The 25,115-nt window shown below is 41.1% G+C and overlaps 1 protein-coding gene and 2 long non-coding RNA genes across 46 annotated transcripts in view; 2 read left to right on the top strand and 1 right to left on the bottom strand.

Annotated features, from left to right (window-relative positions):
• The first annotated feature begins 201 nt into the window (after positions 1-201).
• Positions 202-2,975, top strand: LOC111924758 (uncharacterized). Its single transcript, XR_002861847.2, has 2 exons — positions 202-448; positions 2,666-2,975. It is a non-coding gene; the product is annotated as an uncharacterized LOC111924758 (long non-coding RNA).
• Positions 2,976-7,192: 4,217 nt separating this feature from the next.
• LOC111924711 (uncharacterized) lies at positions 7,193-8,715 on the bottom strand. Its single transcript, XR_015286461.1, has 2 exons — positions 8,625-8,715; positions 7,193-7,374 (listed from the first exon to the last, which is right to left on the bottom strand). It is a non-coding gene; the product is annotated as an uncharacterized LOC111924711 (long non-coding RNA).
• A 1,683-nt stretch (positions 8,716-10,398) lies between these two features.
• FAM110B (family with sequence similarity 110 member B) overlaps positions 10,399-25,115 on the top strand; it is a 115,201-nt gene continuing 100,484 nt past the window's right edge. For 3 of the 44 annotated variants that reach the window (XM_086887424.1, XM_086887549.1, XM_086887573.1), the window contains exons 1-2: positions 11,412-11,580; positions 14,279-14,356. Coding sequence is in view for 1 of the 44 variants with exons in the window: in XM_086887727.1 (XP_086743853.1) it covers positions 14,354-14,356 (3 nt within the window). In the remaining 43 variants the exon portion in view is untranslated. The other 41 variants (XM_023921011.2, XM_023921016.2, XM_086887542.1 and 38 more) reach the window with 29 other exon arrangements.

Genomic DNA, 25,115 nt, shown 5'->3' with positions numbered 1-25,115 from the left:
AGGATGTGCTCTGATGCTGGGGGAGTGTGGGAAGCTCCTTATGGGTTTTCTTTAAGGGGGACACTCTTAAGAGAGAGGAAACAAAGAAGAAATCAAAGTATCTACAGTGTTTCTAGCAGACTTGACCAAAGAGGTAGAGACTGTTACATCCACATTGCAACACCCAGGTGCTTCCTGGGTAAAACACAAAATGACAACGGTTTCAACTGTAAAAGCCTTTTTAGCATTAGAAATCATGCTGGTAATTACAGAACATGACTCCCTTGAGGACAGAATCAGTTTTATATCTGATTCACTGTGTTCCTAGAGATGGTTGTTATACTCCTTCCTTCAAGGAGAACTCAGGTGGTATGCCAAGACAGACCTGGACTCGTGAAGGAAAATGTACTCTGTAGCCCATTTTGGTCAAGTGAGATTTAGCACCTTCTTGTGACTGAACTTAATTCAGGTGGAGAGAGTTTCCATTACTTCTTCTACTAGTGTTACATGTAATGACAAACTCTTAATATTAGAAATATGGAATATTTAAAGTTAGCAAGCATTCTTATACAGCCAATGTTGCAAAATACTTTGAAGTTTTCAAAAATGAAATCTTTCAAAATGTCAAGATTAACACATGGGAAGAAATTTGAGGGACTATACAAAAGGAATACACGCTTTCATTAAAAGTCACTTGAGGCCTAGGAAGATAGTTGTTGATAATTAAAGATTTCTTATGAATAGTAGCAATTTGTAGCATAACATAGGACAGCAATTCAGGCATGAGAGGTTCTAACTTCAGACTGTATTCTGAATATTTGGTATTTTTAACAAGGTACACATTGAGTTTAGCACACTCCACATGTACAATACAACAACAAAAAATGAAAAGAATTTTCTTTTTTTTTTAAAAAAAGAGGAAGTCTTAGCTTATTATCCATCTATTAAAATGTGTTTCATGCTTCTTAAGAAGAGGACTAAGCACAATATACTCAACAGTTGTACAATCTCTCCTGCCTGGTATATTTAAATTACTTTCAGCAAAAGGAAGTAGATGTTGCTACAAACCGACCTCAAATTTAACAAAAAGGCAAAGGACAACATGAATTACTCTTGTCATCCTTCAATCTGTGGGTACAAAACAAAACTATGCCTGGCTGGTTTAATGACCCTGCACAGCAATGCAGAGTATGAAGGGAAACTTGGCATCTCACACATGAAAGTCACAAAAGTATTCAAAGTGCAAGGGATTTTAGAGAGATGAAATCTCTTTGGTGTTTTTTTGGGTTTTTTTGTTTGTTTGTTTTGATTTTTTTTGTGAAAGTGCAGTTGCTTTATATAGATATTTTTATTACCTAAGGACCTAAGCTTGCTTTTGCATTATTGAAAAAACATATTAGACTACAGCAAACAAGCAATGATTTATTATGGAGTCAAGAGGATTCACACCATGGTTTTGTCACTTTATTTTATGAATAAAACACATTAACAACAGCTTTGCAAAACCAAGTAAGATAGAGAATAATATACTGAGGCAGACAATAAATAAAAGCTGTAAACTTTAGTAGGCAAGAATATTATTTTATGTTTCTTCTTGAAATCAGCTGTATGTAGCTTTCTTAGTTATTTTACATATCTCAGAAAGAAACTTAATTTTATGTAGAACTGAACCAACTGAAGCTGAATGTTCATCTTGAATATACATTTAAATTTAAATCTGCAGCATTAACAAGAAAAAAAATATGTTCCTAAAGGTTAATAGCCTTCTCTCCATGTTTTTTAATAGATTATGAATATTACATACACCTGGTCAAAAATCAGGAAAATGCTTGAGTGGTAGTTGAAGTCTATTACTGAAAATATGGACTAAACACAAATTAAGTTGGAGGCACACCTGAAAAAGGATGTTTCATGTTTCTGAAGTCTGGTTGTGCTTTTTATTTACATTAAACATTGTAAAATTAGGAATTATGATTGCAAGTAAAATTCCATGTATAATTTGTGACAATATACCATTAAATATTGCACAGTGGTTTTCCTGAAACTGTGAATTGTATTAGGGCTCTTTTAATGGGGTATAAAACACAAGAATCCAATCTCTCTTCACATGCACCAATAGTTCCCATCATTTCATTCACCTAAAATCTCCTTGTTGCTAGTGAAAAATGGCTGATGAGTAAAGTAGGATATATCCCCTTATATGGTACCTTTCATAAAACATCTGCCATTTAACAACTGGGAATACTTCAGGAGTAATTTCAAAAATTCTGGAAAAGAAAGAATAAGTAAAAATATTTAAAAATTAAATAAATTTATTTAAATAATAAATAATTTTTTTATGGACAAGTTTTTGTTGCAAATTATACTTTCAGATTCTGTAACATAACTATAATGCTACACTATATCTTTGCAGAGAGTGGTTTTCCTCACAAAAAATCCCCACTCTTTTATAGTTATTTTGCACACTCTTTTAGAGATAAATTTAGAAGACATTGCCATTTTTACAAACATCTACAACAGACTGTTTGGTGTGAAAAAAACACCTGCATTGCTGCACTCAGCAATCAAGTAAGCTATGACTCCTTTACTTAATCTATTAAATAATAAAGTACATGCCCAGTTTTGTGTAGTTCCTCCTCACCAAGATTTCCTGACAATTTACACTCTTTATAATATCATTTTGCAGAGGGCCTGTGAAATGAGGAAATAACAAATATTTATTCAGTTCCTGGAACAGAAGCACAGAAAGGATGTTTTCAAAAGTGGCATCTCCGTTCCCAGCTGTGGAAAGACAAACATTTGGAGGCTGTTTAGCACCTGCGGCTGCTCTGAAAGTGGAGCTGAGTGCAGTCCTTACCCTGCCATACCCAGTCGTGGCTCCATCCCTTTGTAAAAGCTTAATGGATGACTTTTCTGCTGCAACTAAGTCTTATAAGCAGCCAAGTACAGAAAATAGGCAGTTGATGTTCCACCTCTTTAATACAATATTAAAATTCTGTTGTTGCTGGCTTTTTTTTTTTTTTTAATGTAGATATACAGTGTGCCTCTTCTATGATTTATGCCATTTAAACATGCTGATTTGCATACATCTCCTGTTACTGTGTTCAGTAAATTGAAAAAGTGTGCTGACTGATGTGAAGTTTTATCTGACAACTCTTCTATGTTAAAATGCTGTTTGGGAGTGCTAACAAGTCCACCACATGGGACCTGATACTCTGCTTCAGCCATTGACCAACTCTAGAAGCCCTGTGTCTCTCTCTTCTGTTTTCCTCACATCAAATATTTCCTTTTGGAAGATACTTCAATGACTAAAAAGATTTGTTCCCTGCTTGATTATACCTGCTCCTGCTTTGAAGAAAATAATTGTCAGTGTTGAATAAAGAACTCAGGAAAAGTATATACCATCTTATTGTTTATTGGTCTCATTGCCAGAGTCTACAGATAATAATCAAAGAAAAACAAAGTCTGAATGAAAATGCAGTCATAGGCTTCACTGGAGTCTCTGAAAGAGCCCCACAAGTTCATCCAAATGTCTTCCCTGGAATAAGTAATTTCTTGCTGAAAAACTGCATTGTTCATATGGGGGTTAATCATAATATTTGCTTTATGGTGTGACTTCATCACCATCCAAATTGCTTCTGCACTTCACATACCCATTGTCCTGCCTGACCCTGGTGCATATTTTAAATACCTTTACACAATGCATTTTACTTGCAAACCAGTGTCTCACAATCAGTGGGACTTCATCATATACCTGGTTTACAAAAAACACATTTATTTAATAGGGTGCTGAAGTCATTATTGGCTGTGTGTAGGAATTCAGATTAGAGTTTATAAACAATTTCTTCTTTTTTCTGATCTGTTACACTGTGATTCCTTTAATCTTATTTTTTCTCCTGCTTTTTAGGAATTCTATATTAGTTTTGACCCATTTGTATGTCTATATTCTCTCTTTCAATAATTCCACTCCTTTTTATCTTTATCAGCTTATTTCTGCTTGCTTTTTCTCCTTGTCATGGTTATTTCTCTCCTCTGCATTTGCACTCATCCCCTTTCCTTCCTTTCAAGCTAACAAATGCAGACTGTATTTACAGACTGGATTTTTTAAAGAATAACATATCAAAGTCAGACTACAAATATTACTTATGCCTGATGTCAGTTATTCACTGCTTGTCACTTCCAATGCACACATCACCAAAGAGCCTTCACTGACACTCCGGCCCAAAGTATAAAACTTCTACCATTACATTTCAAAAAATAACAAATCTTTTCATGTCTGAGCTGTCAAAAGAAGCTCTTGGAACAGCCAGCATAGAAAGGGACACAGTCACTACCCACACACACAATATAAGTATGATCAAATACCTATTAGCAGCAAGAGCTGATAACTCTGGAGGGTGGCAAGCCCTTTCTGAGCAGCTCTGATGCAGCAACACAGATTGATTTATTTTTCCTTTTTTTTTCCCAATCTGCCCTTGCCAGGGTATTTGACGCATTCTTCAAAGCTGGGCCTGGAAGTATCAGTGCCTGGGATGCAGCTGCAGCTCTGCTGGAAGAACGCTGTGGGTGAGTGCCAGGGTGGCATTGCACATTTGGGGTTAGACAATGTATAAGGCCACATTGAGCTGCCTCTTGTGCTGCTCACTGATGCCAAGTGAGGAAGAACAAGAGAAGCTTGGAAAGTGGTGTAGTTTCATGTTCTGCAGAACTTCTTTAAATAAACCCTCTCTCACACCACACCACAGAAGGATGCTGGATGCAACTCAGCCTGTGTCCTGGTAGGATCCCACACCAGCTGGGTGCAGAGGTAGGGAGAGAGCACTGCTGACAGCTCTAAGCCAAAGGGGAAGTGAAACCTCTCATGCAACCTAAAACCATCAGTCTTCTGGACCCCTCTTGAGAAAGACTGGGAAAAGAAATGGGAAAGAGGTGGTTCAGGGAAGCAACTCTTGCAGCTGAAGGTCTTGAGAAAGAGGCACCTGTTCCTTCGAGCAGAGAGCTTTACTGAAGAGGAGAAAAAAAGTGCGCATAACTGTAAAGGCATTCAAGCTTCATGTTATGTTTCAGACTTATGTCTTTCAGGCTTATGTTTCAGACTTTGGCTAAGAATTTTGCTTGTCACATTAGTGTGTTACTGTAATTGCAAAGTACTTCAGTACAAGTATACTGCCTTCATACTTAGAAAATTGTACAGATACAATAGGTACCATGAAATAAACATTATGATTAATTTATCTTTTTTTTGTTGTACCATAGTTGTTTAAACAAGAAGTTATTGATTTCTATGTACAACTCAGTTAATGCTCATCTTTTAATATTCTTTTTTCCCTTAATTGTTTTCAAGACCCTTGTAAAGCTAACCTGCTTTTCTGAAGAAAACAACAAGTAACTTCATCTTTTAAAAAGGCTAAATCAAGCTTTCTTCCAAACACCACTTTCTGGATTAATGATTTACCAATTCAAACCATGTTTAGCTCTTGAGAATTTAGTGTGTTGTTTTGCCATTTTCCTCCTGCTATTCTGAGCTAGTTCTGTACCTCACACAACACTTAAATAACGGAGGGATCCTGAAATCAGACTTCACTGTTTCTGGATTTATTCACACTCAAACATCCACACTGCAACTCATCTGGCTTGGATGATACTCAATCACACTCAGCAATTCTGACCCCTCTCAAATTTTCTGGCTCCTGGGATTTAAGGGAAAAAGCCATTGCAACAGGCAATGACCCCTGGAGTCACTCTCTGCTAGTGTCTGCTGTGTCCTATAGGATCTGCTAGATCTTTCTCATCTCTCCTTCTGATCCAGACTTCCCTGACAGCATCACTTCTCATGCTGGCTCGATGAGCCTGCCTCAATGCTTCAGAGCTGTGCAGCAGCCTGAGTGCTGCAAGCTGATGTGAGCACAAAAGCAGGGTGGGGGCTTTTTCCATGGATGAATTATGATCTGCAGTTTAGTGTCATCACATTTTCTATCTGTTACTGATTCTCTTGTTAGTGCCATTCCCTAATGTGGTCATGAGTGTGTTCCTACATTCCTCTGGTACAATACTGAGAAATGTGATGCTCTGTGGTTTGCAGTTCCTGTAATGAGAACAAGGCAGTTCTCCTCACACACAAAATTTGTAATTATACAAGACTATATTGTGTTACTGGCAACTAATTAGAATTCTCTGTTGAAATTATATTAGTTTATTACACATCATTAACATAAAATGTCAAAACTAGCATGATAGTTGCTTTCATACAAAAAAATGAGCCTACTTCTATAAGTGAAAGCAACAAAATTACAGCAATTTTAGTATCAGTATTTTAATATATATTATAGTTAATGTGGTATGGTCAGAGGTTTTTCCATATAAAAATCACAAAAAGGGAATGTCAGTGACTATCAGTTTTGTCCTCTGTATTTATTACACAGATGAAATAAAATTCAAGAAACATTAAATGTCAAAGATGGTGGGGGGGGGTTGAACTTAGAGTATAAGTTCATATTTTGCTCTATATCCTTAGAGCACAGGGTACACATTACAACTAATTTACTCTCCACCACTGAATGAGTGTTATTATTATTATATTGCACACAAACTGAGACAAGGAATTTAATTCCTTCTGGCCAGGCAGTAAGTAAAATGCTGGTGTGGTAGGATGAGGACACAGGGCTCTTTGGAGCAAGCTGAATATCCAGATATCACATTTATTTCTCATTTACATACTAGGTTTTAATGTTTCTAAACTAGATAAAAAGTAGGTTTTTCATCAGGGATCTGTAGGAGACATTGGTGAAATCAAGCCACAGTAGGCAAGGTACCTAACTGCTCCTGGACAATACTAAGATGTTGGTAACATATAAAACTGATGTGAGGGTAGCATTCCCTTGGCAGCACACTAAATATGCTGCAAGTCACATAACCAATGAGTATAATTTGCAAATGTGTATGGAGAATCAGTCTTGACAGTTTTGTTTACAAAGGCAGGCAGCTATTTGGTGATAAGAGATATGACATGCTATTCATTTTGCTGCTACTAAGCCAAAGGGATTGCAACTATGATAACAAACTGTTAGATTTGATTGTTGGAATGCTTATGCAATGTTAGTAATAAAGGGTATTTAAATACATATCTCATTTGTTCTTGGGCAATTATATGGTATTTCTTATAATAATTTTCCTGGGACTCTTAAAAGGACAAGCTAATTAAAGAAAAGATATCTGTCTGGCTCAGCTTTAATGGGTCTGTGTTCTCTAAGTAGGTATATGTAGGAAACAGGAGCAGACGTGCCTTTATTTCTCTGCTTGCATGGGTTGAGGCAGGATGTCTGGTGGCACAGTCATGGCCTCACATCTTTCAGTTCCTTCATTTTGGCTGGCGTTACATCCACACACCTTCCAAAACTGGAAAATAAACAGTTCTAAAGATAGGACAAGGGTAAGGGCTTTAAACTTAAAGAGGGTAGGTTTAGATTAGATAAGGAGGAAATCCTTCACTATGAGGGTGGTGAAACAGGTTCCTATCCCTGAAAATTTTCAAGGCCAGGTTGGACTGGGCTCTGAGCAACCTTGTCTACTGGAAGGTGTCCCTGCTTTTGGCAGTGGCTCTGGAACTGGAGGACCCTAAGGGTCTCTTCCAACATAAACCATTATATGATTCCAAGTACTGCTGAAACATTCAAGAAGCTGGGGAGGAGGTTTCTGGCTTGTATCTCCTTTTTACTGAGCACCAGAAGAATGGGTCAGTATGACTAACACCTCTCCTTTGTCTTCAGCCCCCTGCTTCAAACAATCCTGAGAAAATACTTTTCCCAGCACTCCTAAATACCTGCACCATTTATAGCCTGAGTAACATGATGCTCACACATTTTCTTACAAAGCTCATGATCAAAGTAAAAAAATCCCAAACTTGTATAATACTCTCCGGAGCAAATGCAGGACTGGAGAACTCAGCCATGTTTTTTGTGAAATATTGCTCACTGAGCTTTGTTGAATGTGTTCATGCAACTCAGTAATGTGCAGACATGGGCTGATCCAGCTGTGATGGCTGAAGCAGTGTTTTGTCTGGCCATCTCACTCCCACCTCAGCAGGCACAGCTGAGGGGATGGCTGGATAGTCTGAGCAGGCAGACCAGGCTGGCCATCGTGCACATGCCTCACTAATGGGTTTGGCCAAGCGCACTAAAATACTTGGTGAGGGGGTAGCTGCTGCAGGTTACAGCTTGGTCAGCTGAGCTTGTGGCTGACCCCAACTCACACCTCCGGGTCAGTAGACTGGACAGAATATTTACAAGGATAAATATTATACATCCTTACAGGGGTAGGAGCAGCTAGGAAGGCTGCACCACTCAGGACTTGAGTTGCTGTGGCTTATTCAGCCTGAGTGCTGCAGTAATTCAGGCAGCAGTCTGCATTTTTTAATGTATTTGAGCATTACACATAAGTCTACACAAGGAAGACATATCAAAACCCAAAACTTTCCACAGCAGGGATTTTAGAGCTAACAAGTGGAAAATGAGTGGCTTTGTTCTCAGTCATTCTTACAGCTACAGGTGACATTGTGAATAGCATATACAGTGCCAAACTACAACTAAAATCCTCTTTGAATGCAAGCAGGCCTTAGGTTTAGCAGCAGCTGTGAGATGGAGACTTACTATTAATGGCAGATTCAAGTAGCGTGAACAATAACGAGGCTCTGTTTAAGGTGGACACAGCTTGTCTGCATTAGAACTGGACCTTGAGAACCTGCATTAATTAACACGATTTTAAGTGGTGTCAGCTGTTTCTGAGTAAACCTATTGATTAGAGCTTCATTCTTGGTCTGACAAGAATATGGATTTAAGAGGAGAGTTATGATCAATAGGTGGGGGTTCATTGTATTTTTTTTTTAATCTCAAAACCTTTTCAAAGTTGTGAAATATTTTAATGGACTGAGAGGATTAATGCATTTTTTAATAATCTGTTATTTGGAAAGCACAAAGAAGAAATCAGTCTGGAATGTGATAATTTTATGTTCATTTCCAGGGGTTCTTGACTTAGATCCAGACAACACAATTTTTTATGCACAATTTTTACTCCTATTTAACAGCCTTATTGAGCATATTTAATCAGGTTCACACATGTCTATAAAATTAGTTTCTTGTCTTAGATATGATTTATAAATCGGGGGCTATAGTATTTTGAAATACAAAGTTTTGTGTACAAGGATAATCATTTAATGTACCCTTAAACATCATCTCAGGGCCAGGGTGCTGGTTTCATTAAAGGGATCTGGCACGTGATAAAGTCCATGGGTATTCATGGTAAGCTCAAGGCTGTAGCTTGCCTTGCAGTGGGAGGACCTCTAACCACTGCTTCAATGGATTGGTCATCTGTCTGAGGCTTCTGTCACTAGTCTAGACAGCAAGAACAAAGATCATATTTGAGTAGCCATATTAAAATGTGAGGCATTAATTGTAGTATTCTGTACTTCTTCCCAGAGGCAGCAGCTGCACAGCGTGGCATAATTTAATAAAGCTATCCATCATCTGATGCCTGGATGTGAAAAACTTTCCAGGTAGTAGTGTAAGAAACAACTCCTTAGTTCTTGTTTTGTCAGAATGGGCACAACAGAACTGCTATACATGCACCTAGGCTTTAGCAAACGTCTGTATATTGAAGTTAAAATATTGATAAGCCTCTGTTTTGACTAGGAATTGGGAAATTTTCTGGCCAGGACAGGTCATTTAATTTCACATTAGAGCTGCATTTACTTACTCCTCCCCTTACTACGTACATCCAGCCTAAAGAATGAAGGGCACAATACACATCCTGTAAAAGTTGGCCACAAGAGGTGGGATGCCTGTGGATCGAACATGTGACAAATGACTATGCTATTGTGCAGCAGAGGCTCCATTCAGCACACGCTGCAGGGACGATGGTTGGCTTCTGGCCCTGGTGCATAGTGCAGCAAGCAGACCTCACTAGCACCTAGGATATATCTTACTCTTCTGCACACTGGCTTTATTTAAGGCTGACTGATGTCTTAGGCAGGCTTCTTCATGCTAACTACACTGTTTTACATTTTCAGACTTCTTACCCCCAAGCACATAATTTTTTTTTAATTTTAAGATAAAACAAAAAAATTATTCCCCTACAACACAGCTACGGGAGTAAATGCACATACTTTTCATTCCCTTTTTCTGATGCAGCTATGCTAACACGGGCAGGAAGCAGAAGGTCTATGGGGGTAATGTGGAAGAGCTCACATGCCACAGGTTCCCCTCCTTCCTCACATACCTCATGGACCACGCATAAAAATTTCTAGATAATAGCTAGAGGAACTGATAAATCATCTCCTTCTTTGGAGCACAAAAATGCAACGTGGTCTAGTACTAAACCTGAGGACCTGGCTGAGCATCTAAAGCTCTGTGCGGCTCTGCCCCTCTCAGTCTGGGAAGCAGAGCTCCTGCATAGTGAGAGCTCCCAGGTGGGATCTTTTAACTGCTGGGGCTTAATGAACATTATGTGAAAAGACCTTCTAAAGGAGGCTGCTTAGAGTTTACTCCTGGTTTTAACAACCCCAGGGTAGTCTCTTTTTGATTCTGCCTTCTTAAAAGTCCACTTGTAGATGTACAATGCCTGTTCATTCCAACTCTATGCAAACGACTAAAGTCTAACTACCCTTCAAAGAAGGCCTCATACAAAGGTATTTCTGTTATATTTAGTTTCTTCTAAATCAGATGTGAATGAGGGGAAATTCTCCCCCTTCTACTGTTTTAACTGGCGTGACAGGACTGCATGACCTCAGGTACCTGAACTGACTGACTAAATCTGTAAGCTTGGAGCAGGTTCACAGGATGAGCACTAAAGTATTGTGAAGAAATAAAAATAAGCTTTGAGAAAGGTACCTTAATTGGACATGTAGATCGATAGGCAAATGAGTAGCCACGTTTGAAAGATCTGTGACCTACCACAAAAAAAATGGGGCAAAGGTCTATCTGAAATTCGTTTTTCCATGCTTCTTGGTTGCTGCCAAGCACAGAATACTACGATACCAATCTTCGAGATGCCATCTACCCTGAGCAATAAAAAAACCCACCCTTAATTTAACAGGAGTCACCAGTCAGCTCCTGAGGCATAAACAGGCAGCTGAAGCACCGCGCGTAGGCTGACTTTAGTGCTGGATGCCGAGCAGCACTTGGCACAGGTGGAGGAGTTTTCATCGCAGACCCAAATTAACTCCGGTGAAGTTGCACCGCGCCTGCCAGTGCCGCAGGAACAATCTCCGTGTGGGAGAAGCGCCCGGCGTGCCGCCCTCCCCTCCCGGCGCCGCTCGGCCGAACAAAGGCGGCAGCGCGGGGTCCCCTTTGTGCGGCGCGGGCCGGGGAAGGGGCGAGCCCAGGGCCCGGCGGAGCTCCCCGCCTCGCCGGCCCGGCCCGGCAGGCGTCGGGAGGAAGCGCCGGCTGCGGGCGGCCCGGACCTCCCCCGGCCCCGGCTCCGCCCTTCGGCCGCCGATCCTCCGCCCCCTCCGCCTTCTCCTCGCGGCGGCGGCGGCTGCTCGGCCCCGGCTCCTCGCGCTTCTCCGCCTCGCTCCTCTCCGGGGGCTCCCGCGCCGCGCTGGCCACCACGGTAAGGGGGAGGCGCGGTGCCGGCTCGGGGCTGAAAGCGGCTCCGTGCCGAAAGCGGCTCCCCCGCTGGCTGGGGGCGGCCCCGGGAGCGGGGGCGGCCGGGACCCCCCGCCACCAGCCCCGGTGGGTGTCTGGCGGAGGGGCTGCCGCGCTGCCCCGGGGGCGGGCGGGGGGCTCGCCCCGGCGGGGGGCTGCAGTAGGAGCCGCCCAGCCCTGCCCTGCCCTGCCGTGCTCAGCACAGCTCAGCCCAGCTCAGCCACGCTGCCGGGGGTCGGCGGGCGGCTCCCGGCGGGGACGGAGCGCAGCCCCGTGGGGTGAGTGCCGCGGGTGGTGCCCCACCGGCCGAGCCGGCTTCGCCCCCCGCCTCTGGGGCGGCGGCTCCCACCCGCAGCCCGCGAGCGGGTTCGCGGCGGAGCGGGTAGGGCGGTTTGGCTCCTCGGAAATGCCTCGCTAAATGGCAGGGGAAAACATATGGCCCAGGAGAAAGCCGCTGGAAGCGATAGCTGTTGGACTCCTCCGAGTTATTTCCCCGAGTCGGTGCGAAGTGAGAACTTCCTCCCGGGATGCCCTTTCGGGGGGATGCGGGGCTGAGCACATGGTCGCCTCCCCTGGGTCTGCCCCGCGTCTGTCACGGCACCGCCTGCCAAGGGGCCTGCCGGCGCCTGCTCTCCTTTCGGAGCGCTAATCTGACCTCAAGAAAACTTTAGCTGGGCGAGGGAACGAGGCTGCTCCAAAAGGTAATTTATTTAAACGCGTTGCGTTTTTTCCCTGACCGTCCTCCTTCCCTCGCTCAGGCCAGGTATCTGTGAAAAGGAGGGAAAGCAATGGGATTATTTGTGTCCAAGGGTCCAATATATATGGCAGCTGATAGTGCAGAGAAGGTTAAAACTTGCACAGACCTGGTACTGGCAAGTCTCTAGTGAATCGTACTGTTAACTTTTTAAACTTGAATTTCATGGTCCTTTGCATTTTGATTCTTCCTCGTGTTTAAAGGTTCTAGATCTTCAGATATTTAAGGATAAAACATGTTCTTTATGCTTGCAATGACAATGCTGTTGCATTTTGTGAACATCAGGACAAATTTTAATGTAGACGTTTTTATCCCTCAGCTGTACTGAACTCTACCAAATGCTTGTACTGTTTGTAAATCTACTGCTGATTTGTTTGGTGCCTTTGCAAAGGTCACTTCAGTCCATCCAATACAGGCATTTTTTTTTTCTAAAACGCCTGTATTGATTTAATGTGGTACAGGGTCAGTCTTGGCATTTATAAATTATTTCATATTTGTACTTGTGTGCTGTGAGAGCCATGCTTTATAAAGCAACTATTCCTTAGTTGTGCCTTAAAGCCTACCGGCAGATCTTGTATGTGGCGTACAGGAGGTGTGTGGCTTTATGGGCATCTAATGTTAAGTGTCCTACTTATTTAAAAATGTTGAGAGCTCTAAAAGGGTCAGTGTAATCCATACCACACGTGTGCTCAACTGACCTAGAATTAACAGGATGAAACACTTTTAAGCACTTTTGGAGTGAAAGGTAGGATGCTATTTCCTCGTGCATGGCTAACAATGACTTGCTTTTTGAAGGTGTCCAGTGCCATGCTTCCCAGTCTGGAGGGTGCCAGAACACCCACCCCAGTGCTGGAGAGTCTTGGCTTAAACTGGTGAGACTGGTCATGAGAGCGGAAGGCACCAGCAGCCTGGAGGTGCTCCATGGGGAGATGAACACGATGGCGTTGGTGGCCAAGGGTGGTGGCTGCATCAATCCTTCATGGACGGTGGGCAGCCCTTGCTGTGGTGTGGGGCTGCTGGAGCTGGCAGAGCTGTGTGCCCTCTCAGGGCCCCCATTTCACGTGGGTTAGTAACTTAGCATGCCAGTTGATATTTCGTGCTGAGGTACTGAGTTTCCCCTCTGGGTTTCAGGGGGCAGCAGGCAGGTGCCTGTGTGCTGCTGTGTAGGTGAAGGCATACCAGGAATGTGGTAAGCGTGATTTACTGCCTCGATGGGACTGATAGCAAGTTCACTCTGCTGCATAGAAGGCCTGGACTGCCTTCATGCCAGTGCATCCATGTTAAGCAAATTGTATCTATCACAAGCTAAAGTTAAGAAGGAAACCAGGTTTTCCAGATTCAGATGGAAATCATTTGCTGTCACTTTGCTACAGAGGCTCTTTCTGCATTGTGTTGTAGCAGCTGGCCACCTGCACCCTTCTTCTCTGCCCCTGTTAGGCTTGTGGTGACCATGCTGAAGATACAGTTGTTGCTGCACTTAGTATAGGTGCAGTCTTCCACTGGATGGGAGATGATTTTCTGTTAAAGGTTCATGGTTCTGTTTCAAAATCTGTAGGTCCCAGGTTGATTTACTGAGGCGAAACTGAGTCAAATTATAGGACGCAACTTTGCAAACATGTTTTGATTGCTTGGAGCTACAGAGCTCATTTTGGATAGTGTGCTAGTGTGTAAAGGGAAGGTGTTTCTCAAATGTGCTTTTGTAAGTATGTTTCCCACTGCTGACTAGTTAAGTTAGAAGTCAGTGAACTGAATTATCATAGAGTAGATTTTGGCCATTAATTGTGGTGGAATGCAGAGTAAATGAAGGCTTAGGTTTATAGCCTGCCCAGAACTAGAGGGTGTATCTTTAAATTCTGTAACATCTCTGGTCTCTCACTGGCTGACAGTATGTCTTGTTATCCGCTTCTAGAGTACGGCTCCCTTCCGTAAGGCCTTAAGCATATGTGTTGATCAGCCGCAAGTTAACAATTTTGAATTAAACTGAATGGTAAGTATATGTTGACTACAAAGTGTCTTTCTTCCAAGGAAGCTTTATTTTAGGAGGGTAAGTTCTGAGAAGTTACAAGAACTAGTTTGTGTTGTCCATGGAGCTAAAGGCTTGTAGGAGTTGGAGGTTTAAATTAAAACAAAACTGAAAAAGACTTGGACCGTCTTAAGTGGAAGGTACAATAGCTGCTTGGAAACTGCATTTTAAGGAGGAGGAAAAGCTTGCCAAGTGGGGCTGTGGACCTTGCTGTGAGAATAAGATACTGCAAGTTACCAGAAAACCTAAAAGGAATGAAGTAAAGGAGGGGATTGATTGTTGGAGAGCAGAAACTGCAGGGATAGCATGTGAACTGCCAAAAGCTAGAGGATGAAGAAATTTAAGATGAAGAGGGGGGGAAAAAAATAAAAAGAGCAGGAGAAGAGAATTTGGCTATGATGTTGTGAGGACCAGGCTGTAGGAAAAATGCTTGATGCCTCTAAAATTAGCAGTTCTTGTTTTAGTTGTTTAGTTTTAGATATGCATGAGGATTTGAATATGGGGGAAAAGATAGGTTGTCAAATGGAAATGACTAGAATAAATGTGTTATGTCTGTTCCCAGTCGAACTAAGTCTAAGGGTCTCTGCTTTTGGGCTCTGAAAGAGCTAGTGCAGGGCACTGCAGCCAGGTTAAAAAATAGAATTGGGTGTTATCTGTTAGGCTGAAGGTAGCAATTGTGATAGCAAGATAGCAAAAGATATATAGTTTCATTTATTTTAAAAGGAGAAGAGAATATCTTCACACCTTTTACTTTGGTCACAATAGAATTCAAGGATTTAGAATAAATTTGGAATGGAAAAAGTAATTAAGTATACAAAGCTAAGTGGAAAACAGGATAAAATGCATCATGCATTTGCCACAATTAGGTCATGGGAGACTAAAGCCAAATTATTACTGGTTAAATACTGAATGTCCTAGACAAATAGGAGCAGAAGGCTTCAGTTCCATGTATATACACCAAAAGTAACTAAATTGGAAATGTGAGGCTTAGCTAAAGGTGTCTCCTGAAGGAGAAATGCCAAGTTTGCCTGCCTGAATAAAGGAATTACTCATGCCCTGCATCAGTATTAGTGGGAAGCTGGTCTCTTTACTTCTCCATACCGGCTGAAATAACTATATGAAAAGGATGATTGCTGATGAGGCAAAGTTGGGAAACGTAGTCAGCACTGAGATGGGTTGGATTATTGCACAGGAAGAATTGAATGTCTGTGATGACTGAAACAATAGAAATGACAGGAAGTTAAGTAGCTCTAAAAGCAAAGTTATTTACTGAGTGATTATTAGCACTACATCTGCTATCAGCTGGCAAATCATGCCTTAAAACAGATTTGGAGGAAAAGGCCTGACTATCATAGTCAGGATGACTTATTTGGGGATGACTTATTCGATACTGACCATTCAGTGGAGCAAATGTGATGGTCAGGGAGAGCTCTTCAGTGAAAATAGGCAAGCTATTAGGCATTAGGGTGACTGTGTCACATACTGTACATAGTTCTGGGTAATTATGTACAGAAAATATTAAATCGTAGTGGAACATGTAGATAGACGGACATCCAAGCTACAAAGATCATGTAGTGTGAACAGTCTGGAGACTAAACTTAACAGACTGAGAGACTAAAACTTAAACTAGTCTGGCTGTTGTGTCTTAGTAAAGGCAGAGATGGGAGATAGCAGCTGCTTTGAAATTCCCTGGGGCAAATTCTTGGAGGAGAGGAAGGGTCATAAACTGAAGATTCATCTGTGATTTTGGGTTAAAAACTTGATGTACGGAAGGGTAATTTGATGAGTGAATACAAAAGTTATGTGCATGGGGAATTCAAAAGGAGTTCCCTTACTGTCAGATTTTGGATGCCTTCCTAGCTGTATGTATCCTGAGTCCCAGCTAAGTATCGAAGTTTGCATGTGACTATTCAGGAATTGAGCAGTTCAGGTAACTGAAGCTGCCATATTTTGTGCTTTGGTGTTCACAGTTAATCTTCAGAAAAAGAAGTCACTTCAGTAAAGGAGGTGTGATGAGCAGAAGCACTGATTTTTGGGGAGTGTGTGTTGTCTAGTCACATGATGGTGGATGGAATTTATAGCAAGTAAAAACACTTATCTATGACATTAGTAGCTATTTTGTTCTCTTTTTAGTGCATAATGGAGTGGAATGAAGCTTAAGTCATAAAATATTAAAGATAACCACAAATTAACATGTGTGGGACAGAAAATGCATAAATGGACATGCAGGCTGGAGGTCAGGTTGGCTGACTTGCACCCATAAATAAATAAAAGGGTTATGTTCTCCTGCCGAGTGAGTGCCCATCTTTATCCTCTGCCTGATTTCATGCTCTCTGGTGTTAGACTGTTTCATGGCATGGGCTGCATCCTCTTGTTGGGGACTGTGCTCCTGGGAGTAGGAGACTGCCTGGGGAGGGACTTGGGCAGAGCCTTGTGCAGTAGATGAGGTGCAGAGCTGTTGAAGACCCATGGTGGGGGCTCCCAGCTTGGGGGATGTCTGTAGCTTCGTTTTGCAGTACCTGACCCAAGTGTTGGTGCTGAGCTATGCAAAGGCCAATGTAACCTAACTACTGGGAAGACATTGAGGTATGAGGTGTGCCAGCTGAGACACACTTTCACTAGTGACAGTGTTGAAGACTTGACTGGTACATGGTGAGGAGACATGTGCCCCATTTGACTGAAAGTTTAAAGGTGGCACGTGTGGTTTGGAGGCTATGCCATGTTGGCTTTGTTTGATCGTTGCTGTAGCATCAAACTCTGTCTGGTTATAAGCTGTTCTGTGGCTGGTCTGTGTATGCCCAGAGAAACCTCTGGAAGTTTTGAGATGACTTCAAAAAGGAAAAAGATGTCACCTGTGTAAATGTATTCTGAGAAGATCCATTGAAAAAATAAGGTGCTTTGAGTGTGTTTGTACATCAAAGCAAGATCAATATATTGATATTGCTTTATTACTGTTTGTTTTGAATTTATAAGGTAGGTGTCTTACTTTCTTAGAAATAATCCAGTTGCAAACTCCCTTCCAGTGTAGTTTATTAAAAATCTGAACGATTGAATTTTAGGTGTTTGCTCTAAATGCATGTGCATTTTTTGCTTTAAAGCAGAGCTGTGTAATGAACTCAAGGTGTCAGCATAAGAAGTAATTGTGAAAAGATTGTGTTGAGCCATCAGAAGAATAATTAAAACAATCCCAGGGAAAATTTAATTTATTGTCTTGGTAGCTTTTAGCATGCATTATTAAGCTGTTTGCTTACTATTATTTTTCTTTTACTACTATTGCCTTATTATACAAGTTTTGGGTGTATAGTTAAAAAAAATGAGACTGGGGCTGGGCTGGGCATTATAACATCTTTCACTTGACAGCCTTCAAGTCCCAAATATTAATGGATGAAGTGGAAAAGTTATTTCATGTTTACAAGAGAGAGATTCAGCCTAAATTCAAACAGTCTTTAGGAAATCAAAGAGCAGAGCACTTCTCTCCTGATGCTTTGCCGTGTTCTTTAAAAACAAAAATCACTCAAATAATTTCCTGTTACAATTGGAGGTCTTGGAAAAGTCTGCATTATGAAATGGGAGGAAATGTTTTAAGACTTTATTGGACAGGGAAGATAATAATAATAGTGTTGAATATAGTCTGAGTCATCTTCTTCATCCAGTGCCTCTACACAGTGTTAGACAAGTCTGTTTTAAGTAACTACCCAAATTCATGAGTGGACCCAGACCTTTGGATTTGTAATGACCTTTGTATGTTGTCTCTGTATTTGACAAGTTAATCTGCGGATGCTACTACTTGGGAGGTCAGGCAACCAAAAGGAAACTGTTTCTCATGGATGCATGTGCATATAATAGATATATGCAGTTTAAATTAGTATGGTGGAGAATCATTTAAGTAATGCTTGGATAGAACAATTTTGAGTCAGTGGTGATGATAATAATATGCCTTTAATTTGTACTTTATTTCGTATATATAAAATTTAATGTTGCTGTGATATGTTTGTCAATCTGTTATTTGTCTTCCTGTCTAATGCCAGTGAGTTTAGGCCATTTTTTAAATTTTACTTAATCTTTTTCACTTCTCATGCTACTTCCAAGATTTCATTTTTGAAAAATTCATATTTATTGCTAACATTTGTAAATTGCTCATGTAAGTACAAGTAGGTAAGGTGATACATTCCTTGTGCATGTTGTGTTTAATTGCAAGATTCTTATCTGCATTGTTTTGCCTTTCTGAGCAGCAATATTACTGAATTTTATTACTGCTGGGTTGTCCCAGTGTATTAGTTTGAGTGTTGAATGATAATTGCAGTGAGTGTCAATCCTGAATGAATTTAAATGGTAGGCAGTGTGAATGGGGCTTCATGGTTTGTTTTTGCTCCATTTGGATAGATGTTATTTTATCACTGCAGTTCACTTGTGATAGTCTCTCTATGGAGTACAACTTGATACAATATACAGGGACTTACTGATAAATTGATTAATTTTATTAATTAGTATCTGCTAATCAGAAACTAGAATTGCAGTTCCATAATGTGATTTCTGCAATTCTTTTGTGCAAATGCTTGGGGAGTATTACAGTTGTGAAGGTCTGCCTATTCAGATTTCCTTCAAGGCCTCCGTAGATACTTTACTGAAGGATTTCAGGTGTTCTAGTTAATTTTGTCTTTATTTATTGTTGCTGTGCTGTCTCCATCTTGCACTGTTTTCTGTGCAGTTTCAGGGTTTACTCCTGTTGTAATATTGGGTCGTATTTCCTGCAAATGAAATCATGCTTATTAGGTTGGGCTTCAGAATTTGTGGCTGAAGTGAATCCCTCAAATCTTTGTGTATTTAAGACCACAGATTTCAGGTCTTTCCCCCTTGCACCCCTTTCTTTCTGTTTGATGGTCTGAGGAAAAAGAGACACTGATTGTAATGAAACACAGCACACAGGAGTGCCTTAGACAATGTCCTCTTTAATTTGGAGAGAAATGTCGTTTTCCTCTGATCTTTGCTGTAGTCATTTGAGGTGTTCACTTGTGACTAAAATAAACAGATCTGTTTATTTAGAAAATAAATCTTGATTTGTTTTCTGATGGTCTGGTTATTATAGCAAGTTTGTGCTATTGCACAAATTTCTTTTAGGACTGATAAACTCTTTTTTTTTACCCCTGTTTAATTGAAAGACGATCAGTATCATTTCTCTCTTCCTTCCCTCTCAATCTCCCTTAAACCAAAACAAACCCTTCAGTCCTTAAACAAAAGTGTCTTTGTTTTTACATTTGTTTTATGAAATTGCTTGAATCCTTTGGGAAAAGCTTTCCTCTCACAGGAAGAGAGGAAGAAAACCCCCCACCCTTCTAAAGCCAAAAACAGCAAGCCTGTTACCAGACATTACTTTGTTTTGCTATCAGAATAGTAGCAGATTGCATTAAAGAAAAGCAATTTTTCATCTTAATGAATGAAAAGTGCAATTGCAGAAATGCACACAAATAGACAAATGGTTTTCACTCAGCAAATGTAGATTTGGTCATATTCAGGGCAATAATTTGCTGCACGCCTTTCTGGAAGCTTCTTCGCATTGTTGCTATTGGGAGTGAAATTTTAAATGGGTATTTTGGAATTCTTAGAGGTGGGACCATCAACTGCTCTTTGGCCTTTCTGGTTTTATTTTATTTTTTGTTACTATTTATTCCTAAAAGTCTCTTGGTTCTCCACCTTTGCCCTGTTCTGATGCCTGTGGCCCCAGCTGTGAAGTCATCCATCCTGGCATACTAGGCAGTTCTGTGAAACACCATCTTCTGACCTAGGAGCATGGAAACTGGCAGCAAGCATGATTTAAATGAGAGATTGGACCAGGAAGACAAAGATTTATGTGAAATATCACCCTCCTAGTTTGTCTACATGGACTTTATCCAGAATATATACTAAAGAACAGAAGTGTAGGTGAGCTAGAACGAGATTAGTGCAGCAGACTTTCTCCCAGATGTAATAAAAATGCAAAATTGAGTCAGTGGCCTACTGTTCTTGATCACCTCTATTACTTTGCAGGCTGGAGGGATCGAATTAGATTTTTGAGTAAATGCTGAATGTGAATTAAAAAATTAACACCGGGAGGTAAGGGCTTGTCTTCTGAAGAGTGAGAAAGCAGATGCTGGGCTAAAAGAATTGATACAGGACTGTCCTAGAGGCCCCCTTTTCAAGCATTATATTGAGAATTAGGAGTATGGAGGCCTTTCTGGGTTCCAGTGGCATCTCACATCTTAAGCAGCCCTTGAATTTTGCTTGACATTCCCTCTGTTGGTGCCCTGCATTGCTTCAGTCCCCAAGGCCCATGCTGTGTCAATTTCATAGCTCATGCTGGGCTTCCGTGTGTGTGCAGCCTGTGCAATCATGGTGGTTTGGGTACTGTGCAGCCATGAAACAGCTGTGTCCTCATGACTGGCTTACCCATAGTGTCCTGCTGAAACCTGCAAGTCATTTCCAGGGCTTACTTTTTTATATCCTAACCTTGCAGGTACACCTGATTGTGTTTCCAGTGCCTGGGAAGAGAACTGTGTGCTCTGCAATGCTTTCTGGAGTAGCATCCATACCTCTCATAAACAGGCATGTGCAGAGATGATTATATGGCTGTTCATCTTGTGTCTGAAATGTTTTTAAGTGCTCTCCATGAAGACTAGACCAGAGAAATGATAGGCTTTGGAAAGATAGGAGCTGAATTAACTTGTGCTTTGCTGGCTAAACTGCATTAATGTTTTTATTACTTGGCCTAAAATGCAGTAGGCAAAAGCTGCAGGGAGAGGCCCTGTCCCCCAGCTATGCTAAATTTAATAAAATGTAGGATTTCTCCTTCTAAACTTTCATTATCCAAGAACCTCTATGAACATATCAAATGATGCTGTTTAGATTGTTGCAATCAACTAATTTGATTTCCATATTACTTCTGGATGACTGTTACTGAAAAGATTTTTTCACGAGTTGCCTTGCCCCAGTATGAAATCAGATCAACACACTGCACCTCCTACATATGTTTTACTAGATTGTGTGGGCTGTTCTGAGCCAGAGAGCAGAGAGGAATATTTGCCTCCTGTGCTGTCGTTGTCATCAAGGCCAATCAAATGCCACTAGTGGCAATAAGGCTTGCTTTATTGATGAGCAGCAGAATAGTATTGGGTATTTTGCTCAAAGGGGATCAGCATAGATGCTGAGTAGAGGAGCTGCCTGCCCAACAGATCCGTGCTCACTCTCTCTTTGTTCTAGTTTGCTGTGCCCAGAACACTTTCCCTGAAAATGCTGTTCCCTGTAGGAGTTGCAGCTGAGCTGGGACAACAAGGTGCAGACTGGAAGAACAAAGACTGGTATTCAGAAAGCCCTTGCAGTGGACATGGTTAGTATTGCAGCTCTGCAGGCCAGAGGCTGTCACCTGTTGCTGCAGGTTCAAGCCTGAAGGAGCTGCTGTATGAGTTGGCCATGAAGGCCAGGAGGCAGCTTGTATTATGGTAGTTGTGATACAGATACTGTCTAATGCAAAGTTCCCTGCTGTGAGGTTCCAGTCTTTCTCCTACGTCTTTCCCATGTCTTGAACTTCTGCTAATTTAAAGCTGAACTTCTAATGAGAAGCAAAAAAAACCTGTTCCTTAATCAGTGTGATTTGCTTTCATGGAATACCTCATTCAATTTAGGGCAAATTGTGAAAGCCATGTTATATTTGAAAATCATGTCAGCTGTTCTTGACGTTGAACCAGATAGAAGAGTGCTGACAATCCCCATGAAGTCTGGCTTCAATGAAGTGTAATTTCATACCATAATGTACTGAACTGAAAGAAGCAATAAAATAGTTCCTTTTTGCATTACAGTTCTGGAGTTGCAACTGTGGATTTCCCATAATTTCATTAATAACTTCCTCTTAATAGGCAATGTATAGAGTACCAAACTCCAAATATTCACTTTTGGTGTTATTACAATAACTGATATGTTGGAAGTGGAGATAATGTCCTTTTGTTCTTCTGTAGAACAGTCACATGGCATGGGCACAAGTTCTTTTTTTCTTTCTTTCTTTGAAGTTGTTCTGCAGCGTTCCACAGAAATGCAGAGGTTTTCCTAGGCTGAGACTTTTCTCAAGTCAATGTCAGAACTCACTTTTTCATAATTGCCAAGATTGCTGTTTCTGACAACAAGATAAACAGAACTGAGGTGAGGTATATCTTGTTTACCAAGTTGAACAGCTCTTACAATTTTTTTCCATCATCAAGTAACTTATTGACATGGCAATTAATAAAAGTGTAAATGAGAATGTCAGAAACTCTGTGGTCACTGCCCTATAAGCTTCACTGGCACCTGTAGTTAGTGTTCTCCAAGGGTAAGGAAGAGGCAGAGCTCGGATAAGGAGGAAGGAATTACAGTGCTAAAGTATGGCTGAGTTAATTGTGGCTTCTCTGCTTTGTACCTCTGAAGGCTTCTGACAATGAAAGGAGTGTGCCATTGACTTGTTCTCCAGTTTCTCTTTATTTTCATATTATGATATCTCTGATTAAAAGTTTGCAGACTTTGGCAGCTTAAAGTATAGGAAAACTTCTTTTTCCTGGTGAGAAATTACAGAACATACCTGCTTATATGTTTTCAGTTACATGATGGTTTTTGTTTTAACCAATTCTTTTCTGACTTGGGAAGAAAAGGGTTGCATTCTTCATGAAGAGAGATGTATACTTCATGGAAGCCATGTACAAAGTTTTCAGATGATTTAAAAGCATGTTTCAAGACAGATCAGACTTATCTTGATATATATATTTGGTCTTCAGCCTGTCTTCATGCAAAATGTAAAGTGAAATAAAATTAAAATGTCTGGTTTATTATGTTGTCTACTCATAAATACATCTAAGTGTTCACAAGGGAAAATTTTCTTGAGAAAAAGATTCAAACGAAGTACCGCCTTACTGTCTCTGTTGTTACTTTTCTGTTGTCTTAAATTTTTTTAGTTTTTTTTTTCCTTCTAACAGTGCCTAGGATGTGTATTTGAGGTAACCATTAATGCTTCATTTTTGATGTCTTTAATACTTTTACCTGTATGCTAATGAATGTAGATGAACAGGCCAGGACTTGACCTATATAATACAGTTGCCTTAATTTACTTCTATGTACATTCCAGGGTGTGGGTATTTAAATAAAAAAGGAAAAGAATAGATGGGTCTGGTGCCTGGTACAGTAATTTTAGCTGGAGACTGATGCTTGTGATTGGAGGGCAGCTATCAGAATATCCACCATCTGATGCTGTTTTTTCCCATTCTTGCTGTAAAGGCAGCTCATGGAGACATCTGCAGCCAGGCAGAGGCCAAGGGCCTGCTTGGACAGAGTCAGTCCTCAGTCCTCTGTTCCTTCTTGATGGCAGGATGCATGTACTGGGCTTGTCCTGGCAGCAGGGTGCACCTTGCAGCTGTGCTTCCTGATGATCTTGGGAAGAGGCAGCCCCTGGAAAGCACAGAGCCTCCCTGCTGTGCCCCAAGGTCAGGCTTCCTGCAGGCCCCCAGGGGACATGGCCTGGCCTGCCTCTCCCCTGGATCAGGGCATGGCTGGCCTCTGGGTTGGACCATAGGATGTACCTGGCCATCCCTCCTGAATCCTTTGGTGTCGCTCTCCTCTGGTTCTGTGATGGGCACTTGACAGAGGAGAACCACAGATGATTCATTGGATGCTGTAGCAGGAATTGAGCCCTGCAGAGTGCTTGCAGGTCATAGCTGAGATTTTGCATCTTAAATAGAGAGAAAGGACAAATCCTTCATGTTAAACAGTGTGAGAATACACAAAAGAGCATTTCCAGGAAAGTGTGCATGCATGAGATGGGGAAAAGGAGTTGATCTGGTTTCTGATTTGTGCCATTAACTGTGGGATCTACTACATTCCTCAACAATCAAGAAATATTATGTGGCTTATCTGCAGGTAATCTTGAGTCATCTTGAAGACAGAAGACTGAATCCTCCTCTCTATCCCTTGATATTCTTTCTGTAACATGATGGTGTCCACATGTGTCCACACACAAATAATATTCTTTGTTTAAAAGTCCTAAATATTTCTGTAGGGACCTGATCTAATCTTTTAGATGAGCTTTCCCTTTTTTACAGCTGGTTTGGACTGAATCTGGGGAAACATTTCCAATACATGGTCTGCATCCAAAGGAAAAGCATTGCTCCTCTGAGAACTGTTAGCTATGGTAGGAACGTAGTCCTTAGCAGGAGGGTTGGGCTCAAACTCTTGCCCTGCCCTGTGCTTTTAGAGGCTGTCCATGAATTCTGGGCTACAGCATTGCTCCCCCACATCTTCTGAAGGGTGCTGAACAGACCATTGACAAGGCAGACTGAAGTGGGCACCTAGTGAAATGTATTCCTCTGGTCCCTCTCCCAGGTTCTTTCCTAAAATATCTGAAATGCTCTTGCTTTTATCTTCCTGTCATTCCTCTGAGTTGGATTGTCTGGAAATAGTTACTTTCTTGTAGAGGTTCTTGCTGGTGGTATAAGATAGCTTGGCAGCATCTATGAGAAAACAGTTATATGGGGAAGAGGTTATTTTGAGATTTTTGTCTTAACTGGAAAAGTACCAAAAGCTGGGAAGTGCAAAATACATGTGGGGTTTTTTTTTTTTTCCTGAAATTTCACACCACTTTCCAAAATAAATTCTTCTGCCTTTAAGTGGGTGAGTCCTTGCTCAAAAGTAGTGATTCCCAAATGTTCATATTTGAGCCAAGAATAAAATCTCTTTT

This window comes from Cyanistes caeruleus, chromosome 1 (assembly GCF_971803275.1).
Source record: "Cyanistes caeruleus chromosome 1, bCyaCae1.hap1.1, whole genome shotgun sequence".
Taxonomy (NCBI): Eukaryota; Metazoa; Chordata; class Aves; order Passeriformes; family Paridae; genus Cyanistes; species Cyanistes caeruleus.
Note: the sequence above shows the minus strand (reverse complement) of the source record. Positions and strands in the feature narration are given on the sequence as shown.